The following is a 24,890-nucleotide window of genomic DNA, read 5'->3' on the forward strand; positions in this document are numbered from 1 at the left end:
CCCCATATAACTTGTTTCTAGATGTAGCTGACAGACCACCCCATGCTACTGATTATCCAGGAGGCCAAATTCTAATAGGAGTAGAAAAATGGCAGACCTGAAGGAAACCCAGCACCCTATGATTACATTATGGAGGCATCAATAATCTCTGTAAACGATCGAGATGCTCAAGCTTCTTAAGGACAGCTATCGAAAAATATATATTGGTGGTCACTACGGGGTTAAGACTTAGGCCGTTTTCACATTAGCGTACTTTTGCGCAGCGTAGACCTGCGTACAGATCCGCATGTGTCTTGCGTACCTATCTTTAACATTGTGTACGCAGGGACATGCGTTGGCATCAGTTTGTATACGGATGCGTCCCCGTGCGTCGTTTCGCAGTGTCCGGCGAACGCAACATGTTGCATTTTTTTTTTTGAGGCGTCAAATATGTGCAGGCATACGCATGCGGATGAGTGCGTATAAACAACGCATTACTGTCTATGGCAACGCACTGGTACGCAAAGACATGCGTACACATGCATTCAATGCGCTTGCGTACTTCGGACTGCGCATGTCCAGGAACCGAGACACGCCCTCCTGGAAATATCAAACGCATGCGCATAAACGACGCAAACAAAACGCATAGACACAGCATTTTTTTTGCGTCATGCAGATGATACGCTGCGCACAGAAACGCTAATATGAACTTAGCCTTAGACATCACTGATACGGCTAAATTTGTGATCAATGTTTCCAACATATATTTCTCAAAAATCTTTTTTAAAACAGACAACTGCTCCTAGTTGTTTATGATCTCATCGGTTTGACTTTTGGTAAAAATATATGAATAAAATACTGATCATGAATACTGGCAATTGAACGAACCTGGAAACCCGTGTGTGCTGGAGATAATCTCAGGAAATACACAACTCAATGGTAAGTGTCCAAGTCATCTTGGAAATATCAATGTGTCAATCCTACAATCTTATTGACCAATTGCTACCTCTTTGAGCACCACCCATTTTAGTCAAAAGGCTGCCATTCCTTAGCGCTATAGAGTATAGATTAAAGGGGTCCCTGATATAATTCAAACCACAGCCTGTCCTAGTCACATGTCAGTACGGTCTGCAGACAAGATATGCCGCTCCCGAGACCAGAGAGTCAACTGACAAGAGCCGTCACACACACATCAGTCAGCGACCAGGAGCACGGCTGCGATATGTGAAGAAATATGTTAGAACTCGCGTTGTGCTCGGCGATGAGATCTCCAGCTTCATTCTCCTCCTCCGTCAGTCTGACATCTAGTAGTGCATAGACTGACTGCCCAACCGGAAAACAAGCCAACATCGAGGAGGATGAAGCTGGAGCTAACCCCCATTGTGCTCAGTGAGGAATAGATATATTTTTTCGCATATTGCAGCCATGCTCCAGGCTGCTGACTGATGTGTGTGACGGCTCTTGTCTGTTGACACTCTGGTCTCGGAGACGGAGGTCTCGGGAGCAGTCTACAGCCCGTACTGACAAGCGACTAAGGATGGGATACAGATAGAATTATATCAGAGACGCAGTTTTATCTCATTGTCGAAGATCCCCTTTAAATGACAGTATAGCAATAGTATTTTCTGTTCAGCATTACAGCCGCAAGTCACAACCCACAATATGCATCATTAACCCAAACGAACAGCATCACAGTCATTTATGAGATCAACAGCTTGGGTCACGACTATACAGTCATGGGAATTGACCCTAAGAATAACTAGGTAAAAAGTTAAAAAAAAATTTTATAGGACTGGCAGAATGAAATTGGAGGCAAAACATACTAAAATGCCCTCACAGGTCATTTAATTTTATATATTAGGCATAAATCAATATTTCACAACGAAATGCACAGAAGAAAATACTCTAACATTACTACCGTAGTAACAAAACCCAATACATACATAACACAGTCCTCCATTAAAATAAATTAAAAACCAGGAAATATGGTTAGAACTTCCTGTTCTTGATTTTAGACCGGTTCTCCATCAAATGGAACTTTCTGTTCTGGTCTGTTAAAATTCCCGTAACTAAATATCTGGTGGTGTGTATGAAAGAAAGCAGCCATTTTTGCATTTCCACACAAGCCCTCTCAGCAGGCCATAGCTTGATTTTCCTGGGAATATTGCACGTTTAACCACAAGAAAAGTTTGGACGATGGCGCCAGACAAGCAGAGGAGACACCTAGCAGTCTATAACCAAAACAGAGCAGCCAAAGAATATGTGTCTCATCCACTTTATGTACATTGCTAAGCAGACCATAGACATGTAGGTAGCCCCTCAATTTTTTTCCCCGCCAATTTTGCCTTTCACGGTGCATAAAACTGTTGTATTCCAAATTGGCATTTACCACAGGGGGAAGCTGCAGGCGACATTACACTACGCCCTTTCATATATGATCGCAATGTGTCAGAGGGAACCAAGAGTTGGATTCGACAACCGTAAGAGGGCACAACGATGGGTTTATCCTCTTCATACAGAATCGATCACTAATGACAGGTCAGTACTTTCCAAGTCCACCAATAGAACATTTCTGGTGGAGCATTTTTATTTTCCGTTATCTGGGATTTCCTACACATTGACACTGTCCAATCAGTGCTGACAGTAGCAGCTGTTTAAGGACACCCAACCGGTCACAAAAGGAAAACGCCCAGTTGTCAATTTCTTTAGAAACGTTCAGGAGGAACATCACGAAACAGTTATATGAAATGAGGAGCCAACGTTTTTATTTCATAGGTAATACAAGTATTTATTAGAGCAGACATGACGGGAGCGGTGGCAGGACCGCCTTATATCACTGATTAATATTTACCAGGTATTCAGGATGCATGAAACCTTCAGAAATGTTGAGGACCACAACAATATTTTAAAGAGCCCGAAATTGAAAGCTATTAAATAAAAGGAGTCCTAGAAAGAAAAAGAAAATACTAAAAACTAAAAAACTACATAAATATGACATGAACATTAATATGATTGCGACAGTGGCGACTCTTAGCACGTTATGTCTGACCACTCATAGAAAGTATGAAGCCAATATTGGGGCATGTGTGGGGGCGCACTACCCGCCTACTGATATCCCATCTGCAGATATGGAGAAGATCCATAGAAATCAAGGTACATATCTGTATGTAAACAAATGTGACATCCCTCATGACCACCAGGGCCTGAAAATCAGCATTCACAGTCCAAACTGTAGCAGAGGCAATAGCAATACTACAGTACAGTTATCAGCGACATTAAACTTAAAAGCATCACATTCCCATTAACACAGGGGATCATAATTCTGATAAGGTCCATAATGCACCACAGAGTTTTAAAGTTGAAGGTTTTAGGTCAATACACTTGAAGGCTAATATATATATATCTCAATCCTAAATACATTTGACACAATAACTCATATCTCTGCAAATATATATGATTAATTTTGATTTAGGAGGGTTGTATGAGATGAAAATATATGGCTGCTTTCTTCCAGAGAGCAAAACCATAGAAAAGAGTTGGCACTCACCATCCGCTAATATTCAGTCTTTATTTTGACCATGTCAGTTGCAGGAATAGCTGGGAGAAACGTGATATAAAAAGACGACGGCCGTTTCGAGCTGCCGCGCTTCCACGGGTCTTGATGCACAGATACAGTGCCACTCTTGTCCATGAGCTATGTCTGCTATTGCAGCTCATCTCCATTCACTTACAGGTAATCTGTCACCCCCTATATGTTTTAGCCTATTAATATGGGCATACAGGTTATAGAATGGCTAAAATAGCCATAGCTGCATGCCCATATCTGCGGTGTTGTTGTGGAGAAATCCTCTTTTATTCATTTATGGTAATGCATTCTTCAAGCCTCTGAGGCATTAGGTGTCTGGAACAAAACTCAGCCTCCGGTCTTCATTAGCGTACCAGCCCCCTCCCATCAGCATCACGGTGCCTTGTGATGTGTAGTGATGGCCCCAGAATCCCGCGCCTGTGCCCTGCTTTAGCGCGATTACACTTGACGTTTCCAACTTTCTATGGGAATTGGCTTCTTTCTTCTGTGCATGCGAGACACTTCCGCTCCAGTGACCTCCGGTCAGGTACTCTCCCCACTTACAGTGACTTGCTGCACCTGTGCAGAAGAAGCTGCCAATGGCCATTGAAGGGTGGAAACTTCAAGTGTAAACATGCTATGGCAGGGCACAGGCGCGGGATTCCGGGGCCATCACTACTACTACTGATGGAAGGGAGCTGGTACGCTAATGAAGACCGGAGGCAGAGTTTTCTTTCAGGCACCGAGCGCCCCAGAGCCTGGAAGAACTCAATACTATAAACGAATAAAAGAGGATTTCTCCACAAGACCGCAGATATGGGCATACAGGTATGATTATTCTATCCATTCTATAACCTGTATGCCCATATTAATAGGTCACATATGTCCAAGGGCGTTACGGATAACCATTAAAAGGAATCTATAACATGTATTATAAAGATACACTATACACACACACGCACGGTGATTTACACGGTAAGTAATTTTCTGATATCAGCCGCTTTACATGTGGCCACACAGCAGTACACGCTCCCGTCCATGAACAAGAATGGCGCTGTTCCTGAAAAGAATGCGGCAGCCATATTCTTTTTTTTTTTCCCACTCTTCAACAACCCCATTAAATAAATAAAAAAAAAGGGCTTAATCACAGTTTAGGCTACACCCAATTAAAACCTGTGGTACATCTAGATAATTTCACAATAAAAATGAGTATGAAGAACTGAACAAACAAAAACCTTAAAAAATGCAGGAAGGATGAAGTGCAGGTAATAATTAATGTATACAGAGGGAAGTCCGGGGAAAACCGATGAGAGCAGCCTTTGGGCGCAGTCACCATATCATCCAGGACAAACGTAAACCCAGAGACAGAAGGACTGGGGAGGGGACAGGGGGATACATTTCAAGATGAAGGGGAAAAATACTTATTCCATCTACCAGTCCTTCATAACAAAACACAAAATAATAAGACGGAACAAATCAGATGTAACAGTTATAAACCCCCTATAGATAAAGGCTCAAACAGTGCGAGCGGTGACAGTCACGACAGCATCTGTGCCGAGGATAAAAACCAACAACACAGTGTGACCAACCGTTTCCTGTCTCTGGAGGCATTAAAGTGGTGCAAAGAAAAACACTTGTTCCTTAAAGAGGCGTTTAACCGTACAATGACTTTATCTCATTGATTTCTTCATGCGCCCTGCTGCTTTTACTAAATGCTGCTCCATCCTTCCAGGCTCCCAGCTGTGCAATCCCCCCATGATTATAGAGCAACCTTTCAGCAGATATGCATGCGACACTTATGGGTAACAGATTACTGCCAGATCGTAGGTGTTTACATGAAATGTTAGAAAACGGCATAAAAAGCAATTCCCTATGATGCTCGATACAGTTTTACCATAATTTCAAGCTTAAAAAAATCTAATAATTGAAATTACAAACTATAAGTCCAATTTCCCATTAGTGTGATATTGGTGAAAATTTGTACCCACGATATGGAACCAATTCCCAGTCAAACTGTGGGTGTAATGGACAAAACCGACAGTTTACTATTATAGATTACTATGATGGTCACAGTCATTAAACGTAACCTGGAACTTGCAGCCGTCTCAGACGTGCAGACTTGCACTTGTACCATTGTGCTCTACCTCTGGCGCATCCATAGAGCAGCGGGGTGATCTTGCCCTTCCTTTAGGGGTGCAGCTCAGCCAAGGTGAGCATACCTCCTGTACTGTGCATTCACCGAAAGCAGAGAAATAGCGCAGGCACAAAATTATGGCTGTGCTTGTGATGATGTTCCCTGTGTCCAAGGATGTCAAAGCAGATAGAGTGGTAATAAGGAAGGTTACACAGGTCTGATATTCACGTTTCAGACTGGCCACGGCATAAACGAGGCTGCTGACTTCAGGTTAGTAGCCTATTGAGCGATTGTGCTCAGATAAGGTGTTCTCCTTGCATGCTCGTGTGCTATTCGAGTGACTTTGGCGTGCTCGACAAATATGTTTGTTTGAGTCCTCGCGGCTGCATGTCTCGCGACTGTTAGGTAATCCCTGCATGTGTTGCATTTGTTGAAAAGCCACGAGATATGCCACCGCAGTGTCTAACATTTTTTGAGCATGCCGAAGACACACTGTTAGCACACGAGCATGTTCAGATAGTGCCTTGGCGACAGTCTGGATGTCGGAGCATGCTCAGATAGTGCCTTGGCGACAGTCTGGATGTCGGAGCATGCTCAGATAGTGCCTTGGCGACAGTCTGGATGTCGGAGCATGCTCAGATAGTGCCTTGGCAACAGTCTGGATGTCAGGTCCCAGTGCAGACCATGAATGTTGAACATATGACACCGTCCTAAGGCATGAACATTGCGCCATGCCAGCATCTCAACTTCCTTGACTACAAAGCAATTAGGATGTGGTGCATTAACATATTGGGAATTGCAGAAACAGAGATATGAGGCAGTGGAGAGGTTAAGTTTTGGGGGCGGTGTGGGGGGTGCACAAACTTTGACCAGTTCTCTGTAAATTAAAATTTGCCAAGTAAGAAAAGGTCTGAATCCTAATGTATTTGGTAAAAGCTGCAGGTATAGAGCAGCAAAATAAATTAATCAGATGCCGCAAACTCCACTTTGTTTATTCTATTCTCTGGAGACTTCAGGAACGATTTCCGTTTTTCTGCGCTCCACTTTCAAAAGCTTCCTCGATATCTCGCCTTGCGAGACGCCACATTCCCCTGGCAACCCTTCTTGTAGGTAAGAAATAGGCGTCGTCTTTAGAGAGCAAATGTAAACAGGATGTGAACAAATGGCCAAAAAAAAAAAACATGAAAAAAATACAGCCAAAATCTCACACAAATGTTTACAAGAGGAGGGAGGGGCTTCTGGAACTTTCTCCGGCAGCCAAGGGGTTAATGAGTCCTCTCAGGGAACGGCTGGAACGGCAGTGTTGGACAGTGAACCCACATGCGCCAGGTAGAGGTGTATTTTTTTTTTGCCCGGACATAGAGATCTTACACGCCCTCGCCGTTTCCCAGCATCCCCCTTTCCGTTAGGTGCGACTTCAGTGTGTTGAAGATGTGAATTTGTTGGTCGGGACGTAACGTTAGGAATTGCTGGATCAGTTTACTCGGGTTGGGTCCCCTGAAAAAAAAAGAGGAAAATTAGCTAATTGGGCAGCAGCAAAATGGAATAGTCGGCCCGGAGCAACGTCACGTGTGACTCATGCCGGGCCAAAGGGATCAAAGAGGCGCCGGGGCTTCTGGCCTGTAGGAGGCCGATCACTGGGCTCCTTCCTGGCCGTCACAGACTACTGACATGGCACTGGACCAGGATCCTGTGAATTGATTTGCTCATCTCCTGTAATAAATAGTGATGAGCAAGTGCTTGCTACTCCAGTTTGCCTAGAGTGCTCGTATATACTGAGCCACACTTACAAAAACACTGTCTTTGTTGCCTAGAACAACCAATCACAAAACAGCTTTCATTTGTAAAACAGCTCTGGTAAAATGAAAGCTGCGCTGTGATTGGTTGCTATTGGTAATAAAGACCACATTCTTTTACATAGTTTTGATAAATGAGGCTCAATGGAAGATATTTATCAAGCTACATGTGCTGGAGATGTGGAGAGAACTGAGCCAAAAACCCCAGAAACCTGTGTGCTGGGACATTTGTGTGCTGTTAGACAAGAGGTGCGGCTTATTGGGGAAATGGGTGCGGTTTAATGTGTGACACAGTTACTAAACATGAAGAAATTTCAGTCTCTAGTGCGCTCACATAACGCCTCCACTCCATATTTATCCAATGTCGCACAATAACGAGAAATCTGAGGCAAATTACGCCACTGCAACTATTAAGCCCAGAGGATCACTAACGATGTTAGGTAAGAGCCCGAGACCGAGCCGGCAAACGTAGAGTTTTGAAAATTGTGACTATTTATGCATGTTACAAATAGTTACATTTATTTTGCATTTGTTCCACGCTTTAAAAAAATAAACAATGATACCAGTCTAGAAGATACGATTTTTACTATGACTTATGCAGAAATCATAAATAGAATAAATCTGGATTAGGCATTTTTGACAATGAAGTGTTGCAATTTTCCCAAAAAGTATGGTGAAAATGCAATTGCATCTGTCCCTCTGTGCGCCAACAAATTCAACAGAATTGTGACCCATATTTCTGGAGATCAGTAAGATAACTAAAAGGTGGTGTTAGCGTGCTTCTTTGTCGTCCCATTCTTTTGATGACAGCAGCAGTCGCAGTGTCTCCTGTAATGTATGCTGCAGCTTGAGTGTCCTATGTGCTGTACATACAGCAGTCCCTGTGTCTCCTATGTGATGTATGTACAGCAGAGTCTGAGTCTATTCTATGCAATGTATTCAGCAGTTTTAGCTTCTCGTGTGTGCGTATGTATGTATGTATGTATGTATGTATGTATGTATGTATGCGTATATGTATAAACATATATATATTTATACATACACACACACCAGTCTCAGTGTGTGCCATGTGATGGACATACACAGCAGTCTCAGTGTGTGCTTTGTGATGTATATACAGCAGTCTTGGAAACTCTTCTGTGATGCATATACAGTAATCTTCGTGTTTCCTACGTGATGTATGTACAGAAGTCTGCGTCTCCTATGTGATGTATATACAGAAGTCTGTGTCTCCTATGTGATGTATATACAGCAGTCTCAGCGTCTCCTATCTGATGTTGCGTTCTATAAACCTCATGTGAGCAGCAATAAATTTCCCACTTTGAGGAGACAAGCAGTGAAATATACATCTGTGTTTGGTGCTTGCTGCAGTAAACCATTCTTTACAAAACCTATTGCAAAGCGTCGCCTGTGCTCCACACCGACTGATACAAACCTGGAGAAGAAGTTCTGACTAACCTCTTTAATACCACCCAAAATCACATGCCTCAAAGAGAAGCATTTCCAGGCATCACATTGGGGGGAGTTTATTAAATGCTTGACCAAATAAAGCAGAATAATTTAAGTTTATAATTTTGTACGGCCCCCAAATGATGTTATAAATATCCAAAAAACCCTTGACAAAAAAAGTTCCCCACCTCTGGTCTAGTCCTAGTTTGCACTTGTTTGTAGACTGAATGGATACATCTTTGTTGTGAACAGTAAAATAGTTACCTACTTATAAGTCCACAGGTCTCAATTGATATGAATGTTTGCCTTCACCCTCTCTACCCTCGGCCAGTCCACATTAAGCGACGCTGCAGCGATACCGACAACGATCCGGATCGCTGCAGCGTCGCTGTTTGGTCGCTGGAGAGCTGTCACACAGACCGCTCTCCAGCGACCAACGATGCCGGTAACCAGGGTAAACATCGGGTAACTAAGCGCAGGGCCGCGCTTAGTAACCCGATGTTTACCCTGGTTACCATCCTAAAAGTAAAAAAAAAACAAACACTACATACAGGTCCTTCTCAAAAAATTAGCATATAGTGTTAAATTTCATTATTTACCATAATGTAATGATTACAATTAAACTTTCATATATTATAGATTCATTATCCACCAACTGAAATTTGTCAGGTCTTTTATTGTTTTAATACTGATGATTTTGGCATACAACTCCTGATAACCCAAAAAACCTGTCTCAATAAATTAGCATATCAAGAAAAGGTTCTCTAAATGACCTATTACCTTAATCTTCTGAATCAACTAATTAACTCTAAACACATGCAAAAGTTACCTGAGGCTTTTATAAACTCCCTGCCTGGTTCATTACTCAAAACCCCCATCATGGGTAAGACTAGCGACCTGACAGATGTCAAGAAGGCCATCATTGACACCCTCAAGCAAGAGGGTAAGACCCAGAAAGAAATTTCTCAACAAATAGGCTGTTCCCAGAGTGCTGTATCAAGGCACCTCAATGGTAAGTCTGTTGGAAGGAAACAATGTGGCAGAAAACGCTGTACAACGAGAAGAGGAGACCGGACCCTGAGGAAGATTGTGGAGAAGGACCGATTCCAGACCTTGGGGAACCTGAGGAAGCAGTGGACTGAGTCTGGTGTGGAAACATCCAGAGCCACCGTGCACAGGCGTGTGCAGGAAATGGGCTACAGGTGCCGCATTCCCCAGGTAAAGCCACTTTTGAACCATAAACAGCGGCAGAGGCGCCTGACCTGGGCTACAGAGAAGCAGCACTGGACTGTTGCTAAGTGGTCCCAAGTACTTTTTTCTGATGAAAGCAAATTTTGCATGTCATTCGGAAATCAAGGTGCCAGAGTCTGGAGGAAGACTGGGGAGAAGGAAATGCCAAAATGCCTGAAGTCCAGTGTCAAGTACCCACAGTCAGTGATGGTGTGGGGTGCCATGTCAGCTGCTGGTGTTGGTCCACTGTGTTTCATCAAGGGCAGGGTCAATGCAGCTAGCTATCAGGAGATTTTGGAGCACTTCATGCTTCCATCGGCTGAAATGCTTTATGGAGATGAAGATTTCATTTTTCAGCACAACCTGGCACCTGCTCACAGTGCCAAAACCACTGGTAAATGGTTTACTGACCATGGTATTACTGTGCTCAATTGGCCTGCCAACTCTCCTGACCTGAACCCCATAGAGAATCTGTGGGATATTGTGAAGAGAAAGTTGAGAGACGCAAGACCCAACACTCTGGATGAGCTTAAGGCCGCTATTGAAGCATCCTGGGCCTCCATAACATCTCAGCAGTGTCACAGGCTGATTGCCTCCATGCCACGCCGCATTGAAGCAGTCATTTCTGCCAAAGGATTCCCGACCAAGTATTGAGTGCATAACTGAACATTATTATTTGATGGTTTTTTTGTTTGTTATTAAAAAACACTTTTATTTGATTGGAGGGGTGAAATATGCTAATTTATTGAGACAGGTTTTTTGGGTTATCAGGAGTTGTATGCCAAAATCTTCAGTATTAAAACAATAAAAAGACCTGACAAATTTCAGTTGGTGGATAATGAATCTATAATATATGAAAGTTTAATTGTAATCATTACATTATGGTAAATAATGAAATTTAACACTATATGCTAATTTTTTGAGAAGGACCTGTACTTACCTACCGCTGTCTGTCCTCTGCACTCCTCCTGTACTGTCTGTGTGAGCACAGCGGCCGGAAAGCAGAGCGGTGACGTCACCGCTCTGCTTTCCGGCTGACCGGCGCTCACAGTGAGTGCAGGAGGAGAGCAGAGCACAGCGCTGGAGGACAGACAGCGGTAGGTAAGTATGTAGTGTTTGTTTTTTTTACTTTTAGGATGGTAACCAGGGTAAACATCGGGTTACTAAGCGCGGCCCTGCGCTTAGTAACCCGATGTTTACCCTGGTTACCAGTGAAGACATCGCTGGATCGGTGTCACACACGCCGATCCAGCGATGTCAGCAGGAGTCCAGCGACGAAATAAAGTTCTGGACTTTCTTCATCGACCAACGATCTCCCAACAGGGGCCTGATCGTTGGTCGCTGTCACACATAACGATTTTATTAACGATATCGTTGCTACGTCACAAAAAGCAACGATATCGTTAACAATATCGTTATGTGTGAAGGTACCTTTACACGCGCCCACACACAGACAGCTCATTAGTATTTGTCTGAAGTCTGTAATGTAGTTATAAGTAGTATTTATTTCATCAAGAATGTAAAGTTGATTTTATTAATAGGCAGATGGAGACCTGTGCGGCAGGGAGAGGATGGTGGCAACAACTTTGAACTAACCTGATGAAGCTGGCGATATAAACATTCACAAACGTGGCCATCAAATACTGACAGTCAAACCTATCCATGATCCCTCCGTGACCGGGTATTGTGTTGGCAAAATCCTGCAAAATAAAAAATACATATATGTATGAAAAATGGCGACAGCAAGAACCTTCTATTCTAGGAGATTCAATTATACTATTAATCTATTATTATCATTAGGATTGATTGATGGGGGTCCAATCTCCGAGAGCCCACCGCCACAATTGACTGAGTGCTGTGGCCCCAGCACTGCTCACAGTCACCCAGCTGGGAGCTGATGCCCTCCCCATTTATCAAACAGGTAGACCCCCTGCAGCCTGTAGCTGAAAAGAGAAAAAACTGAACAGTCATTATTGGTGGGGTCCCAGGAATAGGGATTCAACTGCAATAATTAACAGGTTATTGCCAATATCTACTGACATCCTCTCTCCATAGAACAGGTTCAAGCAGTCAGACCACCGTAGAATAAGAAGGGGGCTCTGCAGAGTCATGTATTAGTGCGGAGGTGGGGCATGCTCAACCTCTGCTCAATTCACTGTCTATAGGACTGCTACGAATAGCCAAGTACTGGACTGCGCTTTCTCCAGCAGTTTTATAGGCAATGAATGGAATGGAGGTCAAGCATGTACTTTTCTGCTGTATTCAATCCATGGATCTACACGGCCTGGATCTCCATACTCACAGCGTCATTCTAAGATTGCTCAGGGTTTAACTCTCCTCTGAAGGGAAGAGGGGACAACCTATGCGATCACTTACTGGATGACACCCTTTTAAAGGGGTATTCCCATCTCCAAGACCATCATCATAATTTATTATTAATAAAAAATTATGAGTACAATTATTATTAATAAAAGTAATATTAGTAGCAAATACCTCCAATTAGAAATGCAGTATAGTTCTTCTGATTCGCTCTGCCTCTTTCCTCACGTACAGGCATTGCAGGACCTTAGGTATCCATGGTTACCACTGATGAAGTGATTGCTAGCTAGTGGTCGTAGACTCATAACCATGGATACCTAAGGTCCTGCAATGACCTGCACATAGGGAAGGAAGCAGAGCGAATCAGAAGAACTATACTACATTTCTAATTGGAGCTATTTACTATTATTATTATTACACATGCTACATATTGGGATACGATCTTGCAGATGGAAATACCCTTTAGGTAAATAAATGTGGTACAGACTGGAATAAGATCGCAACAGTAGTGTATTGCTCCCATGCAAACTCATCAATCGCTAGGACTTCAGGCTTCTACTGCCATCAGAATATTTACTTTGATCTTGAAAGCTCTCTTAAATCCGCTGGCAAAGAATCCTCCAAATGGGCCAATGAGGGACGCAAACGTGGAGAGGGCAATGCTGTGTATCTGGAAGGGGAACATCCAGACGGTCTTCTGCAGGAGGAAAGGAGAACATAATGAGACGTTACAGAATCCGGACGGTGTTCACACTGCTGCCGGTTCCCGTCCATTTCGATCAGTTTCTTTTTAATAACAAAAAATATTGATGCATAATAAAAATGGCACTGCCACCCGTGTGACCTGGTCTAATTAGCCTGGGTACCTCTTTCCTCCCTTCTATGGTTTCCGAACAACTTTTTCTGCCATCACGCACAATAACACGATGATCTCAGAAAAACGCAGTAGCGGCATTTCTTTGTAAAGTCTGCAGTCCCAAGCATGGTCACGGGGCCAAACCATTTTTTAAAGGAATGAGAGCAATTTGTTTTTTAAAATAAACCTTGTTTATGCCAAGTTCCTGCCGCATCAGAAAATATGGCAATTTATAGCTACATTTCTCTTACATTACTTGGAAAGAGGCGAGAGAAAAAAAAAAAAAATAACCTACAGCTTTTCTTTGGATATTTTAGCACAGGACTAAACTTGCAACTTTGAAAAGATCTGGAAAATAAGTTCAGGAAAACTATATTGTCAAATTATAATGTTCCGAGACATCGGCTGGACAATCTGGCAACCAATTGTTACATGACTTAATTAGCTGGAATCTGTAACAGAAAATGTAAATATCACATAATAACAGTGAAGAGATATCCGTTCCCCGTGACGGAAGAGCTGGAATCCCCATTCTCTGCAGGATGTACAAACCCAGCAACATATGAAAGATCAGGGCTGCACGTGTCATCTGAATTATGGCCACTAGATGTCCTCGTCATAGTATTACAACCCTTTCACACAAAGGGAAGTGCCCCATTTAATAAAATCCCAATGTGCCCTGCAGCCTAGTGCAGCCTCTCTGCATTCTCACTGATTAACGTATTTTTCGGACTATAAGACTCACGCCAAATTTTCTAAAGGAAAATGGGGGAAAAAAAAAAATGAATGTGTCAAATAGGGGTCCGTCTTACAGTCCTGAATTCAGCTTACCTGGGGAAAATTGAGAAAAAAAGTACAGTCTCTAATAGTCCAAATTAGTATCTAAAAAGGAACAAACCAAAAAACTAACATAAACAATAACTTTATTTCAAAACCATTGGATTAAAAATAAGCACGACACCCAAACCCCTTATAGTGGGAGTGGGTCCATAGAAGCCTGGTCTGGTTCAAAAGGGCAAAAATGGAGGGGAAAAATAGGATACAAAAATTCTAAATATCCCTAAAGAGTATTCCCTGCCTGTCTGCGGAGGTTGGCACCCTCTTGAACGCAATATGACGCCCCCGCTCCTCGACGGCTCACCCTAAATGCCCTAAGAGTCCCTTGATGCGATGATGTAAGATGCCTATTGATACACCTAAATAGCCCACACCACAGGGCCCTTACATCATCGCATCAAGGGACTCTTAGGGCATTTAGGGTGAGCCGTCGAGGAGCGGGGGCGCCATATTGCGTTCAAGAGGGTGCCAACCTCCGCAGACAGGCAGGGAATACTCTTTAGGGATATTTAGAATTTTTGTATCCTATTTTTTCCCTCCATTTTTGCCCTTTTGAACCAGACCAGGCTTCTATGGACCCACTCCCACTATAAGGGGTTTGGGTGTCCTGGGGAAAATTGGCAGCGTTGGTGGAGTGGAGTCACAGGGGGTGTTTGGTGGTCCAGCGATGATATGACCCAGACTGGTGCAAGGTTCGGCGGTGCGGAGGGCTACGGCGACATTTTGTGAAAGCCTGGAGCCCCCACACATCCATTGCTTCGAAGGGGTGGTCTCTGGGAAATCCCATCCCAGTTTGGTGCTGCAGGTTCGGCAGAGCAGGGGCTATGGCAACATTTTGTGAAAGCCCGAAGCCCCCGCACTTCTATTGCCTCGATGCTGTGGCCTTCGGGAAAATGGCCGCCGGAGGCGGAGCATACGCAAATTGAGATCTCGGCAATGAGATCTCGGAGCAGAGGTCTCAATCTGCGCATGCGCCGTCTCCGGCGGCCATTTTCCTGAAGGTCAGGTTGATTCCCCAGGTGCAGACTGCAGACTGATCTTGGCAACGAGATCTTGGAGCCGAGATCTCCATCTGTGCATGCGCCGCCTCCGGCAGCCGTTTTCACGAAGGCCACAAAAGTTCAGGAGCTCCAGGCTTCCACAAAATGTCGCCGGAGCCTCGCGCACCACCGAACCTGCCGTACCAGGCTGGGATGGGAGCAAGATCATCGCCCTGCAGCTTCGGACCACCGGAAGAATCGCCCAACTCCTGATGCCACCATGCTAACTGTAAGTACATTCCGACTATAAGACGCACCCCTGCTTTCCTCCCAAATTTTTTTTTTGTTTTTTTTTTTTAGAGTGCGTCTTATAGTCCGTATTAACTTTTCACCATCAGGTCTCTCTTGTAATATTGCTGTAGTGTAAATCTCTAGTATTTACACTGTTAAATAAATTAAGTTGGAAAAGATGTTTAAGGCTATGTCCACTCGTAGATGGAACCTCTGCGGATTTTTCCGCACCTGTTTTGGTAAATGCGCGGGTAAACCGTACTGCGGATTTCCTGCGGAATTACAGTTTTTTTTTGCAGTTTTTGTGCGGATTCCACCTGCGGTTTTTCACCTGCAGATTCCTATTATGGAGCAGGTGTAAACCGCTGCGGAATCCGCACAAAGAATTGACATGCTGCGGAATAAACACTACGTTTTTGCGCGTTTTTATCCACAGCATGTGCACTGCGGATTTTGTTTTCCATACGTTTACATTGTACTGTACAACGCATGGAAAACAGCTGCGAATCCGCAGAGGCCAATCTGTTGCGTATCAGCAGCAAAATCCGCAGCATGTGCACGTAGAATTACAGTTCTGTAAACCATAAGGTCTCCTTACACATTACATTAAAATCTTTCGAATTATAGTGCGATCGGCTGGCAGCTTCGCGACTCTCTCCCGACAGACGATGTTTTGGTTAAAAAAAAGATCTGGCCTGATCAGATTTCTGATTGTCAATCCTTTTATTTTCTGGGAGGTGACCTGCTGACAGAGGAGCCGGGCACAACTCTAAAGGTACCGTTACACTAAACGACTTACCAACGATCACTACCAGCGATACGACCTGGCCATGATCGTTGGTAAGTCGTTGTGTGGTCGCTGGGGAGCTGTCACACAGACAGCTCTCTCCAGCGACCAACGATCAGGGGAAAGACTTCGGCATCGTTGAAACTGTCTTCAACGATGCCGAAGTCCCCGGGTAACCAGGGTAAACATCGGGTTACTAAGTGCAGGGCCGCGCTTAGTAACCCGATATTAACCCTGGTTACCACTGTGACGTCACCGCTGTGCTCTGCTGACACAGTCAGTGCGGAAAGCTGACGCCGGGGGACGTGACAGACATCGGAATGTGAGTATGTACTGTTTTTGTTTTTTTTTACTTTTACAATGGTAACCAGGGTAAATATCGGATTACTAAGCGCGGCCCTGTGCTTAGTAACCCGATATTTACCCTGGTTACCAGTGAACACATCGCTGGATCGGCGTCACACATGCCGATTCAGCGATGACAGCGGGTGATCAGCGACCAAAAAATGGTCCTGATCATTCCCCAACGACCAACGATCTCCGAGCAGGGGCCTGATCGTTGGTCGCTGTCACGCATAATGATTTAGTTAACGATATCGTTGCTACTTCACAAAAAGCGTGACGTTGCAACGATATCGTTAACAAAATCGTTATGTGTGAAGGTACCTTTAGACACAGGTGTGCTGCTCCTATGTATAAAGGAGATGGCCATCTATTGTACACAGGGGTGGGAGGGCATTAAGGATAGGTCATGAAATGAATACTAGTTTGAAGAAAGTCAAAATCTTATGACATCTGAGGGTGCCGCAGCTGGTTTACAGGGTAGCACTGTACTTTCAGTAGCAGAAATGCCGGATACTGCGGCACAGTCCTAGTCACCAAAAAGGCACAGAACTTCAGACAATGAAGGGAGCCCTTCAGCATAATGATTGGTAAAGATAACAAGAGTTAGCCCCCCCAACAGACTAGCCTCTTTAAAGGGAATCTGTCAGCAGGTTTTTGCTACCTCATTTGAGAGCTGCATAATCTAGGAAAGGAGTCGCTTTCCAGCGATGTGTCACTTAGTTTACTGGGTGCCACCGTTCTGACACAGACTCCGTAAAGTGAGTCTGTCACCCCAAAATTCGCCTATAAGCTGCGGCCACCGGCATCACGGGCTTATCTACAGCATTCTGTAATGCTGTAGATAAGCCCCCAATGTATCCTGAAAGATGAGATAAAGAGGTTACATTATACCCACCCAGGGGCGGTCCTGCTGCGGTCCGGTCCGATCCGATGGGTGTCACGGTTCGGCGCCTCCCAACTTCAAACGATGTCGCCCTCTTCTTTGCTTACTTTGCGCCGGGCCTCTCTGACCTTTCCCGGCGCCTGTGCACTGCAGTACTTTGCTCTGCCCTCAACAGGGCAGAGAATTATGCCTGCGCCAGAGCCGCGGCAGGAATCAAAGAAGAGGACGACATCGTAAGAAGACATAGTAAAAAGATCTAACGTTAAAAATACAAAATCGTGATATTCTCACCTTCCGGCGTCCCTGGCAGTCTTCCCGCTCCTCGCGCTGCTCCCGTTCCCTGTAATGCATTGTGAGAATAACCTGTGATGACGTAGCGGTCTCGCTTGCAAGACCGCTACGTCATCACAGGTCATTGCCGCAAAGCATCCTTGGGAACGGGAGCAGCGCAAGGAGTGGGAAGAATATCACGGAGGAGGAGGAGTGAGAATATCACGATTTTTTATTTTAAATTTTTTTCTTTTTAACAATTATATGGTTCCCAGGGCCTGGAGGAGAATCTCCTCTCCTCCACCCAGGGTACCAACCGCACATGATCCGCTTACTTCCCGCATGGTGGGTATAGCCACATGTGGAAAGTCAGTGGATCAATGCATCTTTATGTGTGCAGAATCCCCGCGATTCCGCACAAAGAATGAACATGCTGCGTTTTTTTTTCAGGAATGCGATTCCGCCATGGAAAAAACCACAGCATGTGCCCAAAAATCGCGTTTTTATAGCGAAAAAACATGAAAAAACCACGAAAATTCCTGAACATGTGCACATAGTCTTAGAGTTTTCACTAAGGCGTGTACTTGTTCCCTCTGTGTGATGCTGAACAATCACAGGCAGGCGTCTCTCATCTTCTAGAAATTCATATATAGAAAGTCAGAACAGCACATTATAGACAAATATATGAAGGGTGCAAGGCCTCCCATGAAAAACATCCACTTTATGCAAAAAATATATAAAAGTAGGCAGCACCCAATATTTACCAAAAGAAAAGTGGACTTTCCGTAGCCCATGTGGCGACGTTTCTGTTGCAGTTAACTTTTTTCACTTGAAAATCTAAGATATTTACCGGTAATGGGATTTTCTAGAGCCCACGACAGCACTACTTGGGAGAGGAGCCCGCTCATCCAGGACAGGAAACCCACCTGGGCCAGAATGGAGCTATTACTAGCACCTCTGCCGATCTCACCCGATTTTCCTCAGGACTGATAGTATCATCACTATGGGACGGCATAGACTAGGACGTATGATAGAGGCCAAGGGGTAGAGCTCCGAATTGAAAAGGTCTTCGGCTCCCTCCCATGGGTAGAGCCACTATTTCTGATAGACTAAGTGAATCGACACATGGTAGTTTCCATCCTTCAGATCCAATGCCACCATATAAGCTCATTTGTGAATAGGAGTCTTATAGTAGCTCTTATTGAATTCATCTTGAAGGAACGAGGAATTAAAAAAAAAAAAACTATTTTAGTCTTTTTCCATCCTTTTGGGTTTGTTTTTTTTTTTAAATCAAGAAGGAGGAGGGGAATCGAATCCCTTGCCGTCTTCTTTGGTGATCTCTACAAAGACTTCCTTCAGGCCAAGACTCAGAACTTCCAATTCTACGGCCAATTGTTCTTTGCACGACCTCCTGACAGATGTTATTATAAGGGAACATGTGGGGTCAAGTGAAACTCCATCTTCAAGCAGTCTTATTATATTTAATATCCAGCTGCTTAATGAAATTCTGTTCTAGGCTGTAAGAAAGGAGGAGTGCCTTCCTCCCACCTGGATGATGGAGTCACTGGGAGTTCTATTTCCCCCTCTGAGGAGGAACCTCCAAACAAAAACCCAAGATTCCTTTTCTTTATTCCCAATTGTCCTGACTTGAGAGGCTTTCTTTGAATGTATTTTTTCCTCCAAAAGGACCTACTCTTGAAAGTGGTCACAAGGACCTTCTCTTGAAAGTGGTCACCGGCAGACTAGGGAACCCTTTCTTTTTGTCCCCAGCTTTCTCTAGGAGGTCTAATGTTTGGCAAAAGAGAAATTCTCCTTTACAGGAAATGGAGCACAGTCTGGATTTTGAATGCACATCGCCTGGCCAGCATTTAACTTAATGCCCTTCTAGCTGAAATAGAGGAGCAGATCTTGCCGTCAACCTCATTGAGTCTGCTGAGGCATCTGCTAGGAAGGCTGCTGTCCCCTGTAACAAGGGTAGATTAGACCGTAACCTTTCCCTCCATCTGCTGTAGCCAGATAAACATTGATCTTGCCACACAGGTCCCTGCTATAGAGGATCTCAGAACGCCTCCTGATGTCTCCCAGGTGCCTCTCCGGTAGCCATCTGCCTTCTCATCTAACAGACCCCTAAGAACACCCAAGTCTCCGAAGGGCAGAGTAGATTTTGTTTTAGAGAATTTAGCTACTGCTACATCAGTCTTCAGGCTTTTATCCCAGAATGGGGTAGACGCCTCCTCAAATGGATATTTTCTCTTCAGACATGAGGACACTGAGGCCTTCCTATCAGGTCTCTTCCAGTGTTCCCTAATGAGTTTATTTTCTCGTTTACTGGGAATTCACACTTCCTTCTATATTCCAGGCCCCTGAACATAATATCATGAATTGATTTAGGGTCTTTTGTTTCTACAAGCCCCATGATGGTGTTTATTACTTTAATCTGTTCGTGTCTCCCACAGGAAAGCATGGTCTACCACCAACATCATCCTCAGATGATAAGAGGAAGAGAAGGATCCTAAGGCTATGGTGCACACGCTGCGGATTTTGCTGCGGGTCCGCAGCAGTTTCCCATGCGTTTACAGTACAATGTAAACCTATGGGAAACGCAATCCACAGTGCACATGCTGCGGAAAAAAACGCGTGGAAATGCAGCGGTTTACATCTTGCATGTCAATTCTTTGTGCGGAATCCGCAGCGGTTTTACACCTGCTCCATAATAGAAAACCGCAGTGGAATCCGCAAAAAATCCACACGAAAACCACAGTGTTTTTGTCGTGCGGATTTATCAAATCCGCTGCGGAAAAATCCGCAGTGGACCATTTCTACGTGTGCACATAGCCTTAATCGGGATCGTCCACTACTCTAAAGGATTCATCTGAATCCCATAATTGTCTAGGCCTCCTTATGACCTTCATCACGGTTTGGAGGGAATCTTTAACCTCCGCTTTAATGATTGATTTTAGATTTAGGCTGTGTGCACACGTTGTGGTTTTTTTGCATTTTTTTCACGTTTTTTCCCGATAAAAACGCTATAAAACCACAAAAAAACGCATACAATAAGCATCCCATCATTGAGAATGAATTCCGCATGTTTTGTGCACATAAAAACTGCAGCATGTTCATTAATTTTGCGTTTTTTTTTGCGGATTTCCCACTACAAAATGCATTCGGAAGTGTCCGGAAAAAACCGCGGCAAAAATGCATCAAAACTGCGGCAAAACCGCAGCTAAAACGCATGCGGTTTTCTTGCGGATTTCTTGCAGAAAATGTCCGGTTTTTCTCGGGAATTTTCTGCGAGAAATCCTAAACGTGTGCACATAGCCTTAAGGTAAAAATCAGGGGCCTCCTCACAGATTGTCTTGTGAATTCAAGATGTACACATACTTTTCTGCCAATCAGATGGTAACGGGAATTTGCAAAACACACATGCTTTATTTTTTCCCTTTGCAACAGCTTTCCTAGGCATCTCTTATTTGGAAAAATAAACAAGGGAAGCCCCATTGACAAAATGAACTGTCTCGAAGGTCACTCACCAGCCGCTGTCACAAGGATACCAGATCTGGAGGCCGGATTAGGTCACAGGGTTGTTCCTTCCTGGAGTCTCTGGACCTCTGACTGATCTTGCTCTTGTGCGACTGCCACCGCTGTTCCATCTGCTGCTGTGGGTGTCCTTCAGCTGCGGTTCCTCCATCATAGAGGAGAGCTGGAGCATCACTAGCTCGACCTCGGCTTGCAGCTTCCTTTTAAACCTTGTGCCTACAGCGTCTACCTACCTCCTCTGGCCCCTGGAAGTGAAATCACTTCCTGTATGACATCTGACTCACGTCACATCAGTCAGGCCTGTGTAACTTGCCTGATGGGATGAGCAACAGTGCGCGCCATCTTGTGGTGGGCAGTTACCAGGTTACTCTGCACCATAATCATCAGGGCGCCCAATGTCATGCGCCATGTGCAGGCGTCTTCCAGCACTCACCTGGCAGGCAGGGCCTACCATCTAGTGGATAGAAGTGCGTGCACACAGACCCAAGCAGTGTGCTAGCAGTGGATCATGACAAACCCCTTGCTGCCCACGCTCGCTTAACGCATTGGTCATTCAAGGCCGTGAGGTAGCCAGTGCCACAGCCAAGTTAGCCACTCTTCCAGCTACTGGGTCAGGCCTGGGACATTCTCCAGCCACACCTTCTTGAGGTCTCCAAGGACAGGAAAGAAACTGATCTGATGCAGAAGAGAGGTGCCGCCCTTCTATTTCAGTGGGTTTCCTGTCCTGGATGGGTGGATCCTCTCTCAGGTGGTGCAGTCATGGATGATGGGAAAACGACACTTGAGCTAAATAAAGTCCACTTTTCTTCTGGCAAATATTGAAGCGCTGCCTGGTTTTACTATTTAATAGATCACTATATAATTCTAGCTATACACAGTACATTAAAACCTACAAGAGAAAAAAGTAAGCAAAAACCTTGATGTAACTAAGTAAAAAAGCAAAAGTGCATTTATATAACAGAGTTTTTAGTAATACTGTTTTTTGATCAAAAAAATAGCACAAAAGCCATCCCACCTCGTCACGGTAACTCTGATAGGGACAGTCCTACACTGTCTAATATTAAAACCTTACCATGTGTCAATGTTGACCTCAGTGTGAATAAGGGCAGACAAAAGGACTGGGCCCAACCAGTGAAACCCCGGCTTGCACAGAATGCAACAATGCAGAGAAAAAAAAACACAAAAATTGAGCTTAACTTGAGTTGGTACACATGCAGAGGTTAAATGCATGTTCACATTGGCCACAAAACATTAAAACCTACAAGAAAAAAAAGTAAGCAAAAACCCTGATGTAACTACAGTAAGTAAAAAAGCAAAAGTACATTTAAATAACAGGCCGGTGTGTGGCCTCCCTGTTTCTGAGCTAGAGACTATATATAAGGCTTCCCCAGTCTGGTGTTTCACTGGTTGGGCCCAGTCCTTTTGTCTGCCTTTATTGACACTGAGGTCAACATTGACACATGGTAAGGTTTTAATATTAGACAGTGTAGGACTGTCCCTATCAGAGTTACCTTGACGCGGTGGGATGGCTTTTGTGCTATTTTTTTGATCAAAAAACAGTATTACTAAAAACTCTTATTTAAATGCACTTTTGCTTTTTTACTTCGTTATATCAGGGTTTTTGCTTACTTTTTTCTCTTGTAGGTTTTAATGTTATGTGGCCAATGTGAACATGCGTTTAACCTCTGCATGTGTACCAACTCAAGTTAAGCTCAATTTTTGTGATTTTTTTTCAATATACAGTACAGTATATACAGACAGCTATATAAAATATATACAGAGAGCTAAAGGCAGTATACTGTACAGAGATACATACAGCTGTAGAATGTGCAGTATATACCGGCCTCTATACATACAGCCAATGTACACAGATACATACAGCTATAGAATGCATAGTCTATACAGGCCTCTATACATACAGGTGTATACAGACAGCTATACACAGTGTATGCAGGCATCTATAAATATAGCTATACACGCTATTATGTGAATAAAGAATATTACCATATATTCATGAATAAAGACAGACAAATAATAGCATTTTCATATACAAAGATAGGTGCAAGGCCTGCAAAGTTAGCAACAAAATCTCTTATATACGAAAAGTAAAAGAAATGGGCCATTTTGAACCAAAACGACACATGGGCTGATGAAAATCATTTTTCCCCTCATCTGACTTTGGAGAGCTGACCCCATTATTTGGAGTTTCTGTACACACGATGATAGACGCTGATATACATCTATAGTGGGTGTGTAATCCCATCCTTACCCAGCCGATGGCCGATTGCAGCACAGCGGGGATATGATATTCCTGTAACTGGAAGAGGTCTGATGGTTCACAGTCCACCATGAATCTGTTCGTGTCGCTGTTGAACTCCACTGGGCAGACAAAGTAGCTGTATCCGGCCATGACATAAGATAACTACAGGAAATACAAGCAGAGAGCGCTGGTTAGGGTGGGATGGCGGTGGAGGCCACTGCAGACACAGACCATCAGTGTGGTGACCAGGACAGAACCACACTGCCAGCAGAGGACCAGTGACTTATCAGCCGCCACATCATACAGAGGAGCCAACATGCACCTGCGGACAAAGAACATAGGAACTAAAAATCGCTGATAATGACTGTTTCCTCCCTTTGGTTTCTGGGAAAGCTAGATGGTAACCAGTACACCATTACTGTTGCCAAAGTGGGGTTACCATTCAACTTTCCCAGAATCCTGACCAGCACATCTGACTAGTTATCACGCGATATTTCCATCTGTAGATCTGTCCGTGGCTTCAATACTGTTGGCTGACAACTTCGATGTGAGCAGCAACTGCAGCCATCCGAGCGGACAGCCAGCTTTACCAAGAACAGACAGAACTAAGAACTTCCTCCTTGGGACTAAAAAGTGCCTACAGGATTCTGATACACAGTCTCCTCACTCCATGCCCTCAGTTTGCCTCCCGCTGCCCCTCTGCTCAGATCACTGTTCCTTTCCTCCTGCTCCAACATGGCCATCACAACAGAAAACAGCACTGTGTCTGATACTACAGCTCAGTCCCAATCAGCCACACTGCAATACCAGACACAGCCTATGGACAGGAGGGGCGCTATTACTGAAGAAAGCGGCCTTGTTTTCAGAGTCTCATATAACCCTGCTTACAGATCTGTAATGGCACCAAGTAGTGGCAATATATACTGGCTGGACACATGTCACACTAGGCCGGACACTGCACAAGGGTTATAAAACTCGGGATAGAAGAAAATGTTGGAAGCCGAGGACTTACCAATATACCAAACACTACTGTAGAGAAGAAGCCCCCAATAAATCCTTCCCATGTCTTCTTGGGCGACAGCTGGTGAGAAGAAGCAGAGCAGAAGTCAGGATACATGGCCAGGGGGAAGGTTAACAGCGTTCCAATATGTTGCCTCATAAATGGCTTGTTAGTGGGTAAGTGTCGGGTTCTGGTTTTGAAAGGCTCCATTTTTGGGGACACCCTGCGCAGGGGACACCAAGCTTTAGGGATGTGAAAAGTCTTACACAATCATGTGGCCCCAAAGACATCTACATCCCTATGAAAAGCAGAAGTAGCACCAGTTCTGGAAGAATTGTTCTTATAATGGAAAGTGGTTTTCCCCAAAACGGA

At 44.2% G+C, this 24,890-nt stretch overlaps 1 protein-coding gene across 2 annotated transcripts in view; it reads right to left on the bottom strand.

Moving 5' to 3' along the window:
• CDS2 (CDP-diacylglycerol synthase 2) overlaps positions 1-24,890 on the bottom strand; it is a 120,953-nt gene that overhangs the window by 28,979 nt on the left and 67,084 nt on the right. Inside the window, exons 9-13 of one of the 2 annotated variants that reach the window (XM_069766577.1) lie at positions 24,531-24,599; positions 23,528-23,680; positions 13,050-13,169; positions 11,750-11,853; positions 418-7,175 (exon numbers count right to left, since the gene is read on the bottom strand). In XM_069766577.1, the coding sequence (XP_069622678.1) occupies positions 7,046-7,175; positions 11,750-11,853; positions 13,050-13,169; positions 23,528-23,680; positions 24,531-24,599 (576 nt within the window). In that variant the 3' untranslated portion in view covers positions 418-7,045. Of the gene's footprint in view, positions 1-417; positions 7,176-11,749; positions 11,854-13,049; positions 13,170-23,527; positions 23,681-24,530; positions 24,600-24,890 lie in introns of those variants that run through there. The other variant, XM_069766578.1, reaches the window with a different exon arrangement.

Source organism: Ranitomeya imitator, chromosome 4 (genome assembly GCF_032444005.1).
Source record: "Ranitomeya imitator isolate aRanImi1 chromosome 4, aRanImi1.pri, whole genome shotgun sequence".
Classification (NCBI taxonomy): domain Eukaryota; kingdom Metazoa; phylum Chordata; class Amphibia; order Anura; family Dendrobatidae; genus Ranitomeya; species Ranitomeya imitator.